We start from the raw sequence: 19,861 nt of genomic DNA, 5'->3' as shown, positions 1-19,861 counted from the left end.
TGCCGTCTAAACGGGAAGGTGTACCTCCAAACAGGTAGCAAGCGAGTGGCTTGACAGCGATGTCACGTACGCGACTGTTGACATGGCAACTCTCAGTGTAGACAAAAAAATTGCGGCCCTTCTCCGTACCGTATCAATCGAGTGCGATCGGAATCAGGAGAGATTTACAGCAAAGGATAGTTTTTGAACGTGTACTATTGCTCTAATAGCACATTGCACCTTTAAAAGTTCCCCCCTACAACAGATTTTGAATCAAAAAGTCTTTCGTCTTGGGGTTCATTGAGATATTGGTGCGGTACTTGCAGCAATGTCGTTGGCAGCATAGTCTCAAGGCCATATTGACGTCCCCCCGAACCGCGCGGTTTTGATCTTGTCACGGCTTCTCCTGAATCTTGAGAACACAGTCATATAGGATTACCTACTTCACGTAATTTGTGGCAATATAATTGTCATAAACTGCACTTACCGACATCAACTTGACTTGAAAGTAGAAGCAAATACATAACAAAGCATGATAAGCAAACGACGATCGAGTGGTAGACATTATCATATCACGCATTTCATAATCTGTCCTTCAAACTCTTCTATGGCTTGACATCGGTCACTCTTCGCTTACGATGGTTGACTCCTGTTTGTATTGAAATGTCGTAATGGCCGATTTGCATAAAGGTGGCGGGTCATCGTGGGGGCAATGCATTGTTGTCGCAAGAGGTACAAGGGTCAGTTTACAGAACATAAATATTCAGGTTAAAAATAAACATGTCGTCACCGATCACAGCTGCGAGATCGTAAAACCGAAGAGTTTTCGTTAGGGACTGGACACAAATTACAGGGGGGGGGTGGGCCGGTGTTTTCGAAACACTGCTGCGTCAAAAATAGTGACCCTTTCAAAAGTTCATGCACAAAAATTAGTGACCCTCCCCCTTATCCATGCATGAAAATAAATGACCCTCCCCTGTTACTCAATACCCCCCAACAAACCCGCAATGTGTTCAAGACCCCCGTCTGACTTGCTATACTTTTGAAATCCCCCTCCCAAAAGGAAGGCAAAATGTGGCTGATATAACGCTTTGTCCAAAACATTTCAAATCATATGTGTGTGATAATTCATGTAAATGTACTTTGCTTGAAGTGGCAGGTAAAAAGTGCATGCGTGTACAAAAAATGTAATTTTTAGATTTTATCAATAATGTTGATTCACTATACATGGGAGTCTATGAAAAAACTGTAAAAAAATTCTTTCACAATTAATAATATGCACTTTTTCTGCATATATGGACCCTGAATAATTGACATAATTGTACTTGATTAGAAGAGGGTGGTAACACGTGCATCTGTGTACAAGAACTTTGTTTTTGGAATTTCGCATAAAAAGTTCATCCATCATACATTGTAGTCTATGACAAAAGTAAGAATAATTGTTTTAAAATACAAAACTAAGTAAATCTGTGCATTTATGTACACCTAAGTATTAGTATTAATGTTAATGATTAGACTAGAGTGGTTTCAAGTCTATGGTTGTGCAAGAAATTTGATTTTGGAATTTCATTGAAATGTCGATTCACTATGCATAGCAGTCTATGACAAAACTATGAATATTTTTTTCCAATACAAAACTAAGTAAATCTGTGCATTTATGTACACCTAATTATTAGTATTAATGTTAATGATTAGACCAGAGTGGTTTCAAGTCCATGGTTGAGCAAGAAATTTGATTTTGGAATTTCACTGAAATGTCGATTCACTATGCATAGCAGTCTATAAAAAATCTATGAATTTTTTTTTCCAATACAAAACTAAGTAAATCTGTGCATTTATGTACACCTAATTATTAGTATTAATGTTCATGATTAGACCAGAGTGGTTTCAAGTCCATGGTTGTGCAAGAAATTTGATTTTGGAATTTCACTGAAATGTCGATTCACTATGCATAGCAGTCTATGACAAAACTATGAATATTTTTATTCCAATACAAAACTAAGTAAATCTGTGCATTTATGTACACCTAATTATTAGTATTAATGTTAATGATTAGACCAGAGTGGTTTCAAGTCCATGGTTGTGCAAGAACTTTGATTTTGGAATTTCACTGAATGATGATTCACTATGCATAGCAGTCTATGATAAAATTATGAATATTTTTTTCAAAACAAAACTTAATAAATCTGTGCATTTATGTAAACTTAATTATTAGTATTAATGTTAATGATTAGACTAGAGTGCTTTCAAGTCCATGGTTCTGGAAGAAATTTGATTTTGGAATTTCATCGAAATGTTGATTCACTATACATTATAGGCTATGAGGACACTACAAATAACTCATAGGTTATCGGATCCTAAATTGTTATTCGAAAGTTGTTCGACCTGAAGCATCCAGTTGTTATTGATGACATTTTGCACTATTCTGAATAGTTTGTATTCTGTCAATGTCCTCAAAAAAAAATGTACATACGGCGACATGAACATTTGACACCGACCTATACCTAATGTATTGCCAATGGGGGAATGATATCAAATAAGAGATCTCCCAAATTCTAATTGAAAGAGTCATAATAGGGGACAGTTATGCACAATAGAGGAGTTGGATAAGTAGAAATCATGACAACTTAAATCAATGTGGCTGCTTGCATCATCAATACATTGTTTATTATACGACCCTTCAATAATGCTTGCGCGAAAAATGGCGACCCACCCCCCAAAAACACCGGCCCATACCCCCCCCCTGTAATTTGTGTCCAGTCCCTCAGTAGAGCTGAAGAGGACGAGCACTTGTTGAAAGATATTTTTTCAAACCCGTATGTTGGCTTTTAACCAATTTGTGTCGTGATTCCCCAACTTTCTCGAGTCTCGCGCTGGCCACGACTGCAACTGCAGTTTCTTGCTCCAAAATATGAACTTTTTTTTGAAAGCGATGAAAAATTCTGATCACATATTTGATTTCACCACATATGATAGTACTGCGGCGTAAAAATCTTAAATTTTGTTCTCGACCGACCATTTCTATGCTAATGTGAAGCGGTACAGACCGCATCCGGGCCTCTTTACTTCCGAACTACCAGTTATCGTATTTTTGTATTTGCGTGAGGGAGGGAGTGTTCCTTTTACCTACTACATCTTGGCAGCCGAAATGAAAAAAAAATGATCGCACTTGTTTGACTTCCCGAAACATAATGCGACAGTGAAAGCGTAGAAAATGTCCGTGTCTACGTATACTGTGGCGCAGAATATCTTGGCTTCGATGCGGTTGCCGGATCGTGTACAATGTAAGCTTAGACGAATAGACCGTGACCACAGTGTAACGTACATCTAATATCTAATCCAGCCTGATGTAAGAGCGTAACTCTCTTCCAATTCACACATTGCATTTTGAAAAAAAAATATGAAAAAATATGTCTATGAAATGTACAGTGTGCTGATTCCATCGCCGCCATATTGCCTGGCGAGAGTATTTTCTTGAGATCATTGTCCCACTGTGTACAAATACTGTTACAAGCAGGAGTTTTGATTTTGTGAAAAGGTCAAAAAGGTCATACTGACATCGTCTAAATAGTATTTCAGTTTGAAAGCGTTTCTCAATCTTCATAATAAACTCATAAAAATGTCTGTATGATACAAATTTCGTCTTATTCTTTAAGGGACTGGTCAGTTTCTTCGGCCTGGGGGGCCGGTGGATTATTTTTTGCCGACATCAAAAAGTGGCTGACCCCCCTATTCCAAATTTTGAAAACAGGGTGACCCCCTATTCCAAATTTCGAAAACAGTGTGCCCCCCGCGCGCGACATAGGTAAAACAAAAAGGTGGACATAAATTATTATATATATATATATATATATATATATATATATATATATATATATATATATATATATATATATATATATATATATATATATATATGTGACAGTCACCAGTAGAAATCAAATGTTATGTCACTTTTATCAAAATAGAGTTTTTAACACAAATGGAAAGAACACTAACCAAATATTGTTTGTGCAAAGTTTCACAGTTTTATTTCATTAACTTCCATGTAAAATTTGCCTTTGAAAAAGCCATACAGAAGCACTTACATTCACATCACTCCACTGTACAGTACCGGTACATCTTCAGCCACACATTCTGCACTGAGAGACATGTAAATTGATTGGCAATAGCAAAGTTGCATTTACAGTTATAGAATTACTATCACACGAAGAATGTTTTACTTGTACTGACATGAAAAAATTAAGATTCATGGATTTCTGTTTAAAATTGGTTTCCATGGTAACGATTTTCAGATGGGAATAAGAAAAGAGTTGATGTACGAGTATTAAGCATGTGTGGAATTTACCCCTTCTCATAGGATTACATTTAGAATTGCTGGTTTACATGAACTTGAACTATTGTCATTTTCATGAAAATTTGCAGAAAAGGTCAGTCAAAAGAAATAAATAATAGTGATAAAATAAAATTGCATGGTCATCGCACTTAAGCTTGAGATAAACAGCATTAAATGATTTTGTCCATAGAAAAAGTGTGGGTGAACAAATGATCTCTCAGCATTTTTTCTCATAAATGTTGAAATTCATGGTCTTGTATCTCACAAACGAGTGCAATGACCCTCATAAATTATTACCCATTTTGATAATACTTTCAAAGAAGAATCCGAAACACAAAAATTTAGAGAAATGACAACACTTTCAATTTTACCGGTCGTATATTCTTCAGAGACTTCTTTGGGATTTCACAATGGAAACTAATTTTCCACAACAGTACATATGGCATTGCAGCAAAAACAGCCTTGAAAATTAAATAATTATGTACCACTGTCATGGGTTCAGGTTTAAAATATACAATGCTTTATTATTACTAGTGGACAAACTTTTCAGCTGAGCTTCATGACAATTTTACATTTCCATGGAAACCAATTTCTGCAACATCATGATTCATCCGTGAAGCAAATACAGACATGGGTTCAGGTCAAAATGTCCAATGCTTCATATCATTATCACAAGTCCACATGTGAAAAAGACAGTCACTGTATACATCCCATATCAGTAGACAAACGAACAACTTATCTCTTATAATTTTACATTTCCATGGAAACAATTGTTCATTTCCATGGAAACTATTTTACTGCAACAGTATCCGTAAGGCGATTACAGACATGGGTTCAGGTCAAAATGTCCAATGGTTTCATATCATTATCACAAGTCCACATGTGAAGAAAGACAGTCACTGTATACATCCCGTGCTAGTGGATAAAGTTTTCAATTGAGCTCTTTAATAATTTTACATTTCCATGGAAACTATTTTTTCTGCTATCTATGGAGTGAACACAGACATGGGTTCAGGTCAAAATGTCCAATGCTTTCATATAACAATCACAAGTCCATTTGAGAAGAAGACAGTCACTTCATATATTCCATAAAAGTGAGCAAAGTCAGTGTCACTATGCACATATTATACTGGTCTGTCTGGTAGAAATGGCAGTCTTCTGTCTTCGGGTATCCATCTGTTGTACATGGTGATCAGATGTTGTCTCTTTGCTGTGGAGATAATATGGAGTTGACGGTATGCTACAGGTACACCATCTGCACTGGGGTCAATTACCTGGGAGAAAATACAAATGAAATATTATAAACAAAGTTGCCTGTTAATTTCATTTTCATAATATAAGAGGAAAATAATCAACACGCAGACATGTACACTAAACATATTTAAAGTAAGGGTTTTTTAACAACTCCACAGATTCAATGGTATAATATCAGAAAAAACCTGACACAATTTACCAAATACACGAGCAAAGACACGATCAAATATGTCAGATTATCTAGCCATGCAGAGCATATCGTCTCATTAACAGTGAATAAATAGCTTTGTACAAACTGAATAACATAAAAATACTGTAAATGAGACGGATACACTCACATTTTTTTGCAGAATGGGTTTAACACTATTATATATCAGAAAAAAAAAATTAGATACAAAATCCAGATACTTCTACGTGACAAATTTGATCAGTACTTCAAAAGATATACCTGTATGAAAGCATTTCTAAGTTATGCTAAATTTTGCTTGTTGTCAACTGACCTGTACCAGCTTATGGCTGCATATTTCAGAAGTTAAGAGTAGTGCAGTATACTTACTATTTGAGGACTCTGCTGCCAATCTCCATCCCAGCACAGTGTTCTGACTTCGCATCTCACACTATTTGGTTGTCTGCAAGCTCTGATGTCATGCAACTGCTGGATACCAGGTAAGTCAGAATACTTTGCTGTTATAACATCTCTCCATTCACTAATGTCATCTGCCCCTGACAGGATATTTGCATTGCCATACATTCCGGCTATGTCTAGAAGTTCCGGCATGGTAAATACATCACTCACACGATAAGTATGGGCAATACCGGCAAAAACCCAGTCTGGAATAAACTTTGTGTGGCCGGTAGCATGAAGGAGGCTCTACAGGAGTTAAACCTTGATGTCATCTCTTGTAACCATCCACTGAGATATTTGTTTTTGTTGATAGCTGCATTATCCATGAAAACTTGGACATCTCCTACCCAGTCTGGTACTTTAGTATTGATATGCCTGGTAAGTAGTGACAGAGTGTGGTCTGCACATTTGGTCCAAGTCTCTCATCAAACAGGAAAATATGGGCCTGTCCAGTACAGTGATCAACGATACAACAAATGTCAACATTCAGTTTCATTTTGTAGTAGGTACTTGCTGGTTGAGCTGATCTACCCCAGTATGGTATCTGTTTAGTCATTTGATAATCGAGGGACAACACAGCAACAAAACTATCTTTAAGATCATCAAGTTCGGCCCTCTCATCAGCTGACAAATTGTCTTTATCTTCAAGCTGCCTTATTCTTTTACCTTGAGTGTAGCATTTGTTTACAGTGTCTTTGTAGTATCTGTATCCTTGCTGAGCCTGTTCTTTGTGTTTCTGTAATTCTTCTTCCACTGATTTCTTGTTATTTTCAAGTTTAGTCATTTCTTCTTCATTGGCATTTCCAGCTGAGTTTTCTTCTCATGATGGCTGTAGTTGAGGAGATCCTTTGGAGCAATTCCTTGCAAGTATCACAGTAATCAGTTTGATGTGGCATGATCCCATGTTTTGGTCTGTGTCCATCTAGCAATCTTTTTTGCAGAAGAGTTACTACATGTTGACTTGCCTTGTTCATTTTGTGTACGGTTAAACTCACCAACAACTGATGATTTCATTTTTAATATCAAAATTACTTTCATCAGGCTTTGGAGTATTAATCCTACTAAATTTGGGTGTGAAAAAGTACTGAACCAATGATGAATTAGATCTGCCATTGTGTTGACTGTTCATGTCAACAAAGCTGAGAAACTGTTCTTGTAGATCTGTCTTTGCGTGATTACTTGGTTTTCCAACCAGTCCATGTTGTGGTTTCTCTGCAACGACTTCCACTCTTTCATTTTCACCGACAGTGGACCACCACTGATGAAAGGTTTCTTGGACTGCACGTGGCATTATGACAGTCTTTTCAAGTCTCTGATTGACAACTTCTTGCTTGGTGATTATTTTTGTGGGTTCCTGTTGTAGATTTCTTTTAACTTCTCGTAACTTTGCTAATCTTTCAGAACCTACTCCTAAAACTTGAACTACGCATGGTTGACAAAACTGATAATTCCCAAGTACATCAAACACATTTTCGAGGAGCCAGTCATTTTCTTTGCTGATGTTTCGATGATGCTTTTGTCTCTTCTTGGGATGTGGGTAACATGCTCGGCGTTTAAGGAGTTGATCAGCAGGATGTATAATGGATGTGAAACTCTCCTTAGCACTGTTGAGAATGGGGGAACACTTACTACATGGATATCTTAGAGCCTTTTCATTTCTATCAAGTTCTTGTAAATGTCTGGAAAGCTGTGGTTTTAACATGTATGCCCCTCTTGCAAATCCTTCCAAATAATTTTCTAACTGATTCTCACTTCTGATTTCTCTTGCAGATGGAGAAAAGTCTGAGTCTTGTGAACTCTTGTAGCTGGAGCACTGGGATTCCTCTTGTGACATACTGAAATATAAGAACAAAATAAAATCAATTTTTTTCAGCTGTCTTGGAAATATCAAACTGACAAATAAAGTATGCAATGATTAGCTGCCTAGGTTGATCAGTTCATTAGCTAGTGTTGGTTCAGTTAGTTGACATCTCTTCAAATAAACATTATGTACAGTGAGAGCTTCAATCACAAGATGATACAGAAATGCTGATCTGGAATTGTGTTCAATTTGACTCTGTGTGATATAAGTATTGTCCGGGTGTATAAATCTGTTTACCAAATGTCTGGCATCATTCAATATACCACACAAATCTCCTGAATGAAATTACACTGCTGAAGTGTAAACATCAAGTAAAAGGTTCTGTGCTTGCACCTGTCATTGTGTTTGGAACCATGATCCAAAGATGCATTGGATTAACACACACAGTACAAATAATATTTATGGCCCTGATATGCATTTTGGAGCCCAAGGTGTATGGCAGGCCATTCCGGGTCCATGTTAACTCACAATTATGATAATACTAAATACTACAGATATGTGGAGGAGATACACAGCATAACACCAGATACCAAGTGCAAAGGTCTTTTCTTTTGGCAGCATAACCTTTTCAGTGTGGCTCATATTGGAAATATTTGCTAAAAATGGTCTGCTATGTCAAAAATAACTTGAAATATATTTTCTACATCATATTTTATTACCATCTCACAGGAAATTCTGGTATATAATCAACAATGCAGACCTTTGTGACATGATATTTATATACAACAATGATGTACACTTACTTTAAATGTGGACAGTAATGACTTTAGGCAGCTATGGAAAACTATGTTGGCATCAGAACAATTAATTTCAATTTATACACATGGCACTTGAACCTGAAAGAATGAAAAGAAAATTGATTAGTAAATAACAATAAGTTTTTAGGATTTAAGAACAGTCAAAGGTTTTGCAATCAAATCTTAATGAGAATTTTTCTACGCAAAATAGGTAGGTGTAGCCTGCTAGCATGCTACAACTGTCAAGATTGATCTAAAGTGACAAAGTAATTGTACAGTAATTCAGCTAGCTATCAAATTACTGTTGTAAGTCCAAGCTGGGCATAAATGTTCTAGAATTCAGTCAATCAATTCATAAAGTAGAAATCTTGAACAAGGTTTTCTGACAGTAAAAAAAGGAACATGACCAAAATCTACTAAATATCTGCATCATCCACAGAAAATCAGAACACATGCTCTACCAAAACAGAACTTACCTGCATGCCAGTTATCAAAACAAACAGTGACATAATTGATTTTACATTTTAGTGTTTCAAAATCTTTCTATTATTTTAGTTCACTTTCTGATCAAGTCGCTTTTTATGAATTACTGCAAACAACATACAAATAAACCCAGGCCATCTTTATGAACTGAGTGCCAAGGCAAAATAAAACAGATTTTTTAAGTCTGAATAATGAGCAGTACTACTACTAGTTGAAACAAAACTCTAGCCCCCAATAATATTATCAGCTGTACAAACACAGACAAGTATACTCACGTTATTAGACTGCAGTGATGGGTCTGTTCAAACACGTCAGCATCACTTGACAACACAAACTGCAAGCTGGTCTGTTTATACTCTCGGACTGGATCATCCCATGGCAACCATTATCTACCCTGAAAGAAAACACATGCTAACCTAAACGAAAACACATAGTGATACAAATTATCGAAAATAAATTGGGTCGACACGCATCGAATGTCAATCATCCAAGCGAGTAGTCAATGGGGGCGCCATGCGCCGAGTCGGCATGTCGTCAAAATGAAGTGAAATCAGTCTATTTTCAAAGTTATGAATTTCATAGCTAGGTATGCGACAGACTGAGAAATAATTCATAACGATAGCAGCCTAAACAAGCCTTCAACCAGTTTTAAACATGATTTAGGACGTCTTCACATATTACATGTACACAAAAAAATCCGAGCCGAGCGAATGTGTTTAATATTGCTGTCACCTTCCTTTGTTTTGAACATGTGGGTTCGATAGCTATATGACCATGACGCGAAACTCAGACTAATCTCGCTCATTTTCTTCTTGAAGTCAACAACATTGAATTTGTGTTCCGCAAGAAACATGATTACATGTGTTTGACGGCGAACTGATCTTGGAAAGTGGCTCAGCTGTCACAAAATCAATACGTGAATCGAACATATCGAGAACGTGTTTCAGCAAAGGCTAGCTGAATTTCACCCGGTCTTGTTTTCATTTTATTGTTGGCGGTTGCAAATTACTATTAGCTGATTAAATATACGTACCTATTCAGCCTTCACTAAGGAAGAGCCATGTCCATGCCATAACTTCCATAAGGCCATGCCATTCCAATTCCGTACATGTCCAATGACTCGAGGTCCATGACTGAATGTTGACATCATGTAAAACTTCCGGGGCACATAATGACATGACCTGAACTACGACCTCTGCTTGTTTCAACTACGTGCAATGCGGAACTTCTCCTTTACTTTCCATATTTTATTAACGTTCAAAACATACTAATGCTACATTTTTTGACATTTTTGAAATTATCTCAACAACGGAAGCAAGGACTACTTGCGTATTTGATCATCTCATCCCAGCGTAGGTAGACATGTGCTTACGTACAGCGTACACGCGTACGTACGCATGCGAATGTTCAGTGCGCTCTATCTCCGTTTGGAACAAGTGACATAATATTCGATTTCTACTGGTGACTGTCACATATATATATATTGACGGCGACGTTTTGGTATGACTAGCACACCTTTTTCAAGCACTGATGATAATAAAACCAGAACAAAGCATTGTGTAATGCGCATGTCTGCATAGCAAATCATAAAGTCACATGACAACGCTAATTGTGGATGCCTGATGGCTCATAGTCATTAAGTCCATTTGGATACATTGTCCCCGCTCTTGAGATCCAAAGACTTTCCAGGTGTTTTGTAGTTTCTGGATCTTGCCACGAACAAGGCAGAGAATTGTAGCTGAAAGAGCATTGTCTAAGATGGTATGTCGGGTATCCTAAAGTGTGGAACGACATACGGTGATCTGTCGACTTTGTTTGTTCTGATATTTGAACGGTGACCATTAAGTCTCTTGTGAAATGGTTGAGATGTTTTCCCGATATATTGAATTTGACAGGTCCTACAGGTTAGAGCATATATAATTTCGCTTGATTTGCAGTTCGACGTCATCCTTAATTTGAAATGAGGCACCTGTTGCTGTAGATATGAATATTTTGGTGTTTACAATGACTGAGCAGCAAGAGCATCGAGGAGTGTGACAAGGTTTACAGCCCGAGTTATTTGGGCTGATTTGCATGTCTGAGCCGATTTTGGTGAAGGATGTTACCGATTGTTGCTGGTCTGCGAAATGCGATGATGGGCAATTCTGGCATTACTGTTTTCATACGGCTTGATGACTGTAAGATGATATGATTTTCTACACTAATTTGACGGAGGTTTGGTTGACGAGGATCATATGTTGACACCCAGAGTATTCTATCAGAAAGTGTTTTGGGTTTGTAGTGTAGTAGATCCTGGCGGGATGGTATACTGGCCTTTGTTATCTGTTGTTTGATGGTTTTTGTCCTGTAGACGCAGAGTTTATGTTAGCTGGCGAATTCCGTTAATCTCTCATCACACCATTCTGGTTTACTGTAAATGCGTCGAATTCTAAGTGAACCTGAATAGACAATTGATCTAAATATATGAGGTGGATGGCAACTATTTGGTGGTAAATAACGATGGGAGCTGGTAGGTTTACTGTATAAGTCAGTTTCCAGTCTATTGTCCATGAGGTAGAGTCTTACATCCAGGAATGGGATAGATGTTTTACTGATCTCTGCTGTGAATTTGATTTTGTCGTGGCGCATGTTAAGTTGATTGACAAAACAGTGAAGTTCTTTTTCCGAGGAGGTGGATAGAGCTGCCAGGTCATCGATAAAACGGTCTGTTACTTCAGGACAATTAGGTGTTGTAAAATAGTACTTACGCATCCACCAACTCATATAAATATTTGCGTAAGATACGGCAAACGGGGTGCCCATAGCTGTACCAGATATCTGTCTATAGTATTGGTTGTTAAACTCGAAATAGTTTTTTTAAAGGACAAACATTGCCAATTTAAAGATGTTGTCTATATTGCTTGAATTCTCATCTGAACTGTGGTGTATAGGCTTCTTTCAGGGCACAAATGCCCTCATCAATGTCTATATTTGGGTAAAGTGCGATGACATCTAAGGCAAGAATATGGGTATACGGGAGAGGAGCGTTGGCATTAAGTTGACTGACATATTGAAGAAACTATATATATTTATATATATATATATATATATATATATATATATATATATATATATATATATATATATATATATATATATATATTATATTTTACATTTTACGTTTATTTTACGTATATTTTACGTATATTTACGTATATTTATATTTATATTTCATTCTATGTTTTAATGAAATTGCAAATTCTATGTTTTAATGAAATTGTTGACATGTTAGTTGTAAGATAGAAATTTCAAAGTGTCAACCTTAAAGTTTGAATACAGTACATTTTGAATGAGCTGTATTTTGAATGAGCTGTGAATGTATTTCACACTTTCTATGCTTAACCAGATGTCCTGAACTGTTGTACAGAAATGGATGTCAATCATTAATATCAAAGAGGAAAAAGCAGTGAATCAAAACTTTGATGGGTGTTAAGACTTGCCAACCATCCAATTAAATCTACTGAGGAGCCATAGAGAGCTTTTTTAGCCAAATCTGATGTGTACAGTGTCTGAGAGGACCTTTTCTTGTAACATTGAAACCATAAAAGCACAGCTTATAATGACAAAAACTGCCTTTTTAACTGTTATTTTGTTCATACAAAAAGTATCTTTCTACAGAAAACTTGAGACACAAAGGAAACTAATTGCATCAATGAGAAGGAAAGATATCTTGTCATTTTTCTATCTCTAAAATAAGTCACTGTATCAAATATATATACTGTGAAATAATGGTGCATGTTGCTTTCTCATACTAAATTCTCATAGAGAGAACAGAAAAGTATCAGGATTTGTCATCCTTTTCATACGAAATGCTGATTTCATAATGGTACACTTTCAGTTAGCAAACATCAAGATATCTCTGACATATATCTTTTATTATTAAAGAAGGGCGCGCCGAAAATATGAAACATCCTGATATCTCTGATATATATGCCTTGTATATTAAAGTCATGCACCTGAAGGGCATGCTGAAAAATGTCTGATATATTAAAGTAATGAGCTTGAAGAGCACGTTGAAAAATATTGAACATACAGATATCTCTGATATTTGTATGCATGATATGTTAAAGTTGGGCGTGCTGAAAAATATGACTGCTTATTAAAGTTACGCGCCCGAAGGGCGCGCCGAAAAATACAACTGAATGATGAAATTTGTGGCTGACACTAGCATTTTAGGCAATGATGAGCCTGTGTCAAAATTCTAAAACACTGACCCCCCTATTGGGCATTTCAAAAACATGTTGACCCCCCCTATCACCAAAGTCAAAAACAGGGTGCCCCCCCCCCATGAATCCACCCCGCCCCCCCACGCTGAAGAAACTGACCAGTCCCTAAATTTACATTATAAAATGCTATATTGAAGTTACTGGTCCATGCCTAGAAAATGAAGTATCCTTTAATTCTTTTTATTTTCATACAGTGTACCTGTATATAGTGATGCGATGGGATGAACTGTACCTTTTTTACCTTGATGGTTTACTGGTCAGGAGTTTGTAATGTTCCACTTTCCATGAACACAGAGACGTCATTGCTCACATATCCTCTTGCAGGTGGATTGACCAGAAATTTGAGTCGTCTTTCTGATCTTACATAAAGCACTATCTTTGACTATTTCATTTCAAAGTGTGACAACTCCCTGAGTGCAGCAAGAAAACGCAGAGACAGTGGTTGGAATTCCAGATATAAAAGTAACTATGTAAGGGATATTTTACTTCATGACAGTGAACCCCAGTCATTGGTTTTTCTTATAAAATATCAATGATTGTAAAGTCATACGCCAAGGCTGACAACCCACTACCCCAAAGTAAAAAGTATTTCGCCCTATCTATTTTGATTTTGATTACTGGTAAAATACTTGGCGGGAAAAGTGTTTGTAAAACAGGGTAAGGTGGGTCTTGCAAACATGCAGCAGCCACTGTGTTTGTTGTAGCGAGTTTTCAGAGATGTGGAGTAACTGAAATACCAGAAATTACCTGAAGCACTCAGAAATTACAAACACGCCACCATCCTAGTGTTTATGGAAGCACAGCTGTAAATTGGACTCAATTGACTGGATTAGCGTGCCTGTGAACATTCGTGACCGTAACTTAGATAGAGTCTGTCGTCCTAGAAAACGGAAAGATAATTATAATGCTTGTCTAACAGCAGAAAAGACTGTCTCAAAGGAGAAAGTAAAACAGCTTGCATACTTTCTAGGTGCCTGGTCTAGATCATCACGTTTTGGTAAGCTTCTTTATTCTAATGCTTGTGAACCAGCAAGCCGAAAGGTTACAGATTGATGAGTCAAAATATAGCATGACTGAGTAAATGTACTCCCGTCTTATAGTATTTCTTGCACCCACTCAGAGGGTGTAGTTTAATTTATAAAGTGATTAAAATGATTATGATTTTATGCATCTAAAGTAAATATTACAAGTTATGACTTGTCGCGCAGGATAAAATATTATGTCATTTTGGGGTCAATACAGAAATCCTAATTGGCATTCACAAGGTCACCAAAATTAAGAATTACAGCCAGTAAATTTAAAGATGTTGTCTGTAGACAAAATCTCCCAGGTATCTCCTTGATTTCATTTGACAGAATAATTAATCCAAAGTCGATTTCAAATTAACACACTAAAGGCTTTCAATGAAAAATATAGCTGTAGCCCAGTATATACAATATCTGGAAAGGAATGGCTACACATGATCAACAAGAGATATGGGACTGGTTGTTAATTCAAATTATCCTTTCCTGGGTGCCTCTTTAGAGAATTTGTGACAACTATACAACCAATTAAACCAATATGTATTGCTACTGATAAAAGCCCTCAATACAATTTTGTGAAAAAACCCTATCAAAATCTGCAAAGTATATGCCAGAATAAGCTTCAAAAATGCCTCATACTTTTTTGATTTTGTTGATAATAAGCTTTCATTAAAACAGAGTCATAAATATTATTTTCAGGCACAGGATCCATTGTTTGTGTGTGGCTTACATGAGATGATTAAGTTATACAATCCCCATGAGGTTTATCTCTTGAGAGGATATATAAAGACATAATTAGTGGAAGGAAATGTTGTCAGTACCGGAGAAATGTTATTTTATCTATATTTTGCCTGAGTTCAAAAGATACACACGTGTACGTCGGATTTCTATACTTATTGAAGCCATACAATTGACGTACCTAGCACAATTTGCAATAAATTATATCACGAATCAAGCATTTTTATTCTGTTTTTAATATGTTATCATCATATTTATCATTTTATACACATATTCAATATATTAAATACTAATTTATACTTAGTGACAAATGTTTTGTATATATACAGCACATGTTGTAGAATGTATCTGGATATTTAATATACAAATGCTGAATTGTACACTGTGATAAAAAAAATGTATACATAACGTACATATTGAAGAATTCTGAATATTTAACATCGCGCGGGAGTTATCGCATCCATGGAGGCTAACGTATTGAGAGCGCGAAATATTAATTTTCTTTGAGCCAATTTGGAAGATCATGACAAATATGCTTTCTGTATTCTTTTCAATTTGAAAAGGCTCGTTAATTGCATACCTAAGACAACACAAAGCAACACATAGCAAGTATTTAAGCCTACTACACGTGGGACGGGATACTCAAATACTATAATGCTAATACAAGCGGGTTGGGAAAAATAAAATTTCTGAGTATTATTCTTAGCTTTCAATTTAAAATGATATTGTTATTTCGAAACTTGCGTTCGGATGTAATCACTTTTAAACAGTGTTTAGTTCAACTAAAATATCATTTCACGCACTTTAAATCACACTTTTTCCAACCAAAGAGGATCTATTTGATCGCGATTTTTGCAAAGATTTTGGAACACCAATGCTTGGTCTCTATTTCCGTTTACGCTAAGCCATCATGTTTTGCGTGTTTGTAAGATGTACGAACATGCTTTTGTATTATAATGCTGACCTTCGAACCGGAGAGTACGCGATTGCACAAACGTAAAGCCCCCTTAAATTGCATTTCATTGTCACTCGTAAACAACAAAAAGGCGTCTCTAGCAACATGTCTATGACGTCATCGGCATCTTTCTACAATCTTGTTTTTTGCAAAGATATTGGAACACCAATGCTTGGTCTCTATTTATGTTTTACGCTATGCCATCGTGTTTTTCCTGTTTGTAAGATTTACGAACATGCTTTTGTATTATAATGCTGACCTTCAAACAGGAGAGTGTCAGATTGCACAAACGTAAAGTCCGCATAATTTGTATTTCATTGTCACTTGTGAACAACAAAATGGCGTCTCTAGTAGCATGCCTATGACGTCATCGGCATCTTTCTACAATCTTGTTTTTGCAATGACTTCTGAAGGTTTTTACACACAGCGTCATTTTGAACAACACCGTCCCCTTTAATTTCAGTCCGGACCACTAAGCTCGCTGTTTCTGAACCGAATTTCCATGGCTTTCTTTTGATTCATCAGGACAGAGCCTATTACGATATGTTATTCACCAAAATGCCTGGTAATAATTTGAGTGAACTTACCAACATCAGCTGCAGCTTCTCTTGAAAAAAGAAGTAAACTCAGCACACAAGCTATAGAAGGAAATAACGATCCAGTGGTAGACATTATTATATCACGTTGTCAACTCTTCTGTGCCTTTGATTTTGGTATTAGTATAAACTGGTTGACTCCTGTTCAGATCTAACCGTCGCAAATACAACTGCAAAGACCACAAGGACGAAGGAATTCGTTGCTTAATCGATCGATCACTTGTGTGTATATCATTTTAAAGTGCCTACTGCTAGTAGTCTGCGTAAGCAAAGGTAAACCAATTAGCATTAAATAATGCGCCTTGGTGACACTTCAGACGCCAACTTTATTGATGGCTTTTTAATGCCCTAAGTCGCAGGTGAAGGGTCGCGTCTGCTGGCTTTTAATGCCCTAAGTCACAGGTGAAGGGTTCGCGTCTGCTGGCTTTTTAATGCCCTAAGTCATAGGTGAAGGGTCGCATAGAGAGACGAGTGTACACAAAGCCAGGAGGAGTGCGTCAAAATAGTTTTAAACGATTGAAATTGACTGTTGTTACTCATTAAGTGTAATCCATAGACACCGTTTACATGCCTTTTATTTGTCTCATGGTACTTGTAAAAAATAAACACCTAGAAATTAACTTCTTTTTTTATTTTTTTATTTTTTTTTTATTTTAACAACATTTATTACATTAAACAAAGCAGAAAAACTTACAAAAACAAAGAGCGAAAACAAAAACGACAACAAAACTGATGGCACTTACGAAAAACATTGAATACATGGATTCCAAGTTTTTTTGAAATATTGAAAATCCTTGTCTCCTTTTCTTTTTGATATTTTCTGTTCTTTTTCAAACAAGTCCTTTAAATCAATAAGAAAAACTGAAAGTCGAGGACGTATTTTCTGAAGTCTACATTTATAGATGTGGTACTTTCCATAGAACAAAACCAAGTTTAACAAGGCAATAAAAATTGATCTATTTGTGTAATTCCAAACAAAACATTCTTCAGTCTACAATTAATTTCTTCATTTGTGATGGTACACACCCAATCAATTACATCACTCCAAAACTGTAATACAAAGACACAATTGAACAAAAGGTGATCGTTTTCTCCGTAAAAAGGTCACAAAAAGTACACTCAGAATGATCAAGCTTACCAACAATAGAAAGAATGTAATTGTTACAGACAACATTATTTACTATTTTATACTGAAATTCACGTATTTTCACATTTCTTAGAAGCTTATTTGGTAATGTATAGAAATATTTCCACTGATCGTCCGTTATACTAAAACGATTGGAAAATTTAGACTTAACCGTGGGTGGAGTGATATTTTTTCTTATTAATCTTAAGTAATTTTTTTTGGCTGTAATCTTATCCAGTGATATGCATTCTGAATATCCCGTACCAACTGGCAAATGTAAAACAGAGTTGTAATTTTCTTCCTGTAAAGCAGAAATTTTTACATTACGAGGAACACTGGAAATTAAAGCCATCCATCTGAAACGATTTACATGATTATTCTTAACACATCTACCAGTAATGGAATCAAAGGCAACAGGATTTCCATGCTCATTGTAAAGATCTTTGACACATCGAATACCAGAAAAATTCTTTATAAAATACGATCTACCATCGATTAAGATGTTTTGTTGTTCCATACAACAATGTGAAGATTCGGTGTGCAAACTGTTTGCCAAGCTGCCAGTACTTCAAAATAAAATATTGGGGAAACGTTGCAGTGTAGGCAGGCGAACATTACAATGCCTAGAAATTAACTTGCAATTAGGTTATATTCACAAATACTTCTAGGGGGTTGGAGAATCGACGGAATTGGACTGTTAAAATATAAAAGATATGTTTGGGGCACTTGAAGTTGAAGGCACTTGAGGACTTAAAGATAGTGATGCGATATGAAATATGTGTTGTGTTGTCAATTTTAAGCTTTATCATTTGGTCCGACCCATAAAAATTAACCCGGGTCATAGATCGACAAAGAACTTCGAAGCATTATATTTCTCGTTGCTTACTGGCGTCTCAGACTTTTTCCGTCCCCTTTATTTTAATCAAGTACTGTCGCCACAAAGTGTAATTTGGGTTTTACGCCTTCTGTGGTTGTACATATGATGCACGGTACGTAGTTGACGCATGTGCGTGGCGAGGTTCCACTTTACTCCTCTCTTTCTATTTATTCTGTATTATTCTCTACATATATCCAATAAAATTTCACTAAAAGAAAAGCTTCGTTTTTATAAAGAAATTTTTTATTTGTAATAATATCGAATATCTGTAATGCGGGTCGTATGGTCACGACGTGAACATGTGTGTACATTTAATTATTTATTATTTATTATTTATTTATTTATTTATTTATTATTTATTTATTTATTTATTTTATTTATTTATTTATTATTTATTTATTTATTTATTTATTTATTTTTTATTTTTATTTATTTATTTATTTATTTTTATTTAGTTAGTAGTTAGTTAATTAGTTAGTTAGTTCGTTTGTTATTTGCTCATCAACAGTGCAATCAGGCAGCCACTTACAGACGAGAAAATAAAACAAAAAAGGATGAAGTGCACTGAAATTTAAACAAACAAAAAGTACCTTTAACATCAAACAACGACAAAAACAAATTAATGTGTCTTTTAAAAGTTGAATGAGATTTATCAAAAACATCGGCATCGCAAAATTTTATCAATCAAATCAAAAAAGTTCGTGACCCGATGTGTAATATTGGTCTATGTCTAGCAGAGTATCTAGGTACGCATTGGCCATAAAAACATGTTCAGTCTTGTAGAGTCCTAAGAAGATCAAATGCAGTCAGGCACAAAACTACCATACTGGGTTCCCAACGCAAGAACAAAGGTTGAATTTTCAATAATTACCGAGCAATTATAGCCACAATCAGCAATCTTGCTGTTCTCGTGAAAAATGCTATTGACGCAATAGATAATAAGCAACAACTTGATGTTATATATACAGATCATCAGCAAAGCTTCTGATAGAGTTGAGCGAAATTTG

The 19,861-nt window shown here is 35.9% G+C and overlaps 1 protein-coding gene and 1 long non-coding RNA gene across 3 annotated transcripts in view; both read right to left on the bottom strand.

The window, feature by feature from the left end:
* Nucleotides 1-607, bottom strand: part of LOC139129785 (uncharacterized) — a 62,222-nt gene extending 61,615 nt beyond the window's left edge. The window contains exon 1 of the long non-coding RNA XR_011551671.1: nucleotides 467-607. This is a non-coding gene — a long non-coding RNA (uncharacterized lncRNA). The remainder of the gene's footprint in view (nucleotides 1-466) is intronic.
* A 3,311-nt stretch (nucleotides 608-3,918) lies between these two features.
* LOC139129784 (uncharacterized) lies at nucleotides 3,919-10,610 on the bottom strand. 2 transcript variants are annotated; one of them, XM_070695474.1, is made up of 4 exons: nucleotides 10,309-10,610; nucleotides 9,551-9,691; nucleotides 6,126-8,029; nucleotides 3,919-5,589 (listed from the first exon to the last, which is right to left on the bottom strand). In XM_070695474.1, the coding sequence occupies exons 3-4, from the start codon at nucleotides 6,345-6,347 to the stop codon at nucleotides 5,440-5,442; spliced, it is 372 nt and encodes a 123-aa protein (XP_070551575.1). In that variant the 5' UTR covers nucleotides 6,348-8,029; nucleotides 9,551-9,691; nucleotides 10,309-10,610; the 3' UTR covers nucleotides 3,919-5,439. The 2 variants fall into 2 exon arrangements, with proteins under 2 accessions (XP_070551575.1, XP_070551574.1); XM_070695473.1 differs by having other exon boundaries at nucleotides 9,551-9,669.
* Between the last annotated feature and the right edge of the window lie 9,251 nt (nucleotides 10,611-19,861).

The sequence above is a fragment of the Ptychodera flava genome, chromosome 3, assembly GCF_041260155.1.
Source record: "Ptychodera flava strain L36383 chromosome 3, AS_Pfla_20210202, whole genome shotgun sequence".
In the NCBI taxonomy this organism is placed as follows: domain Eukaryota; kingdom Metazoa; phylum Hemichordata; class Enteropneusta; family Ptychoderidae; genus Ptychodera; species Ptychodera flava.
This window is presented reverse-complemented; position numbering and strand designations above follow the sequence as displayed.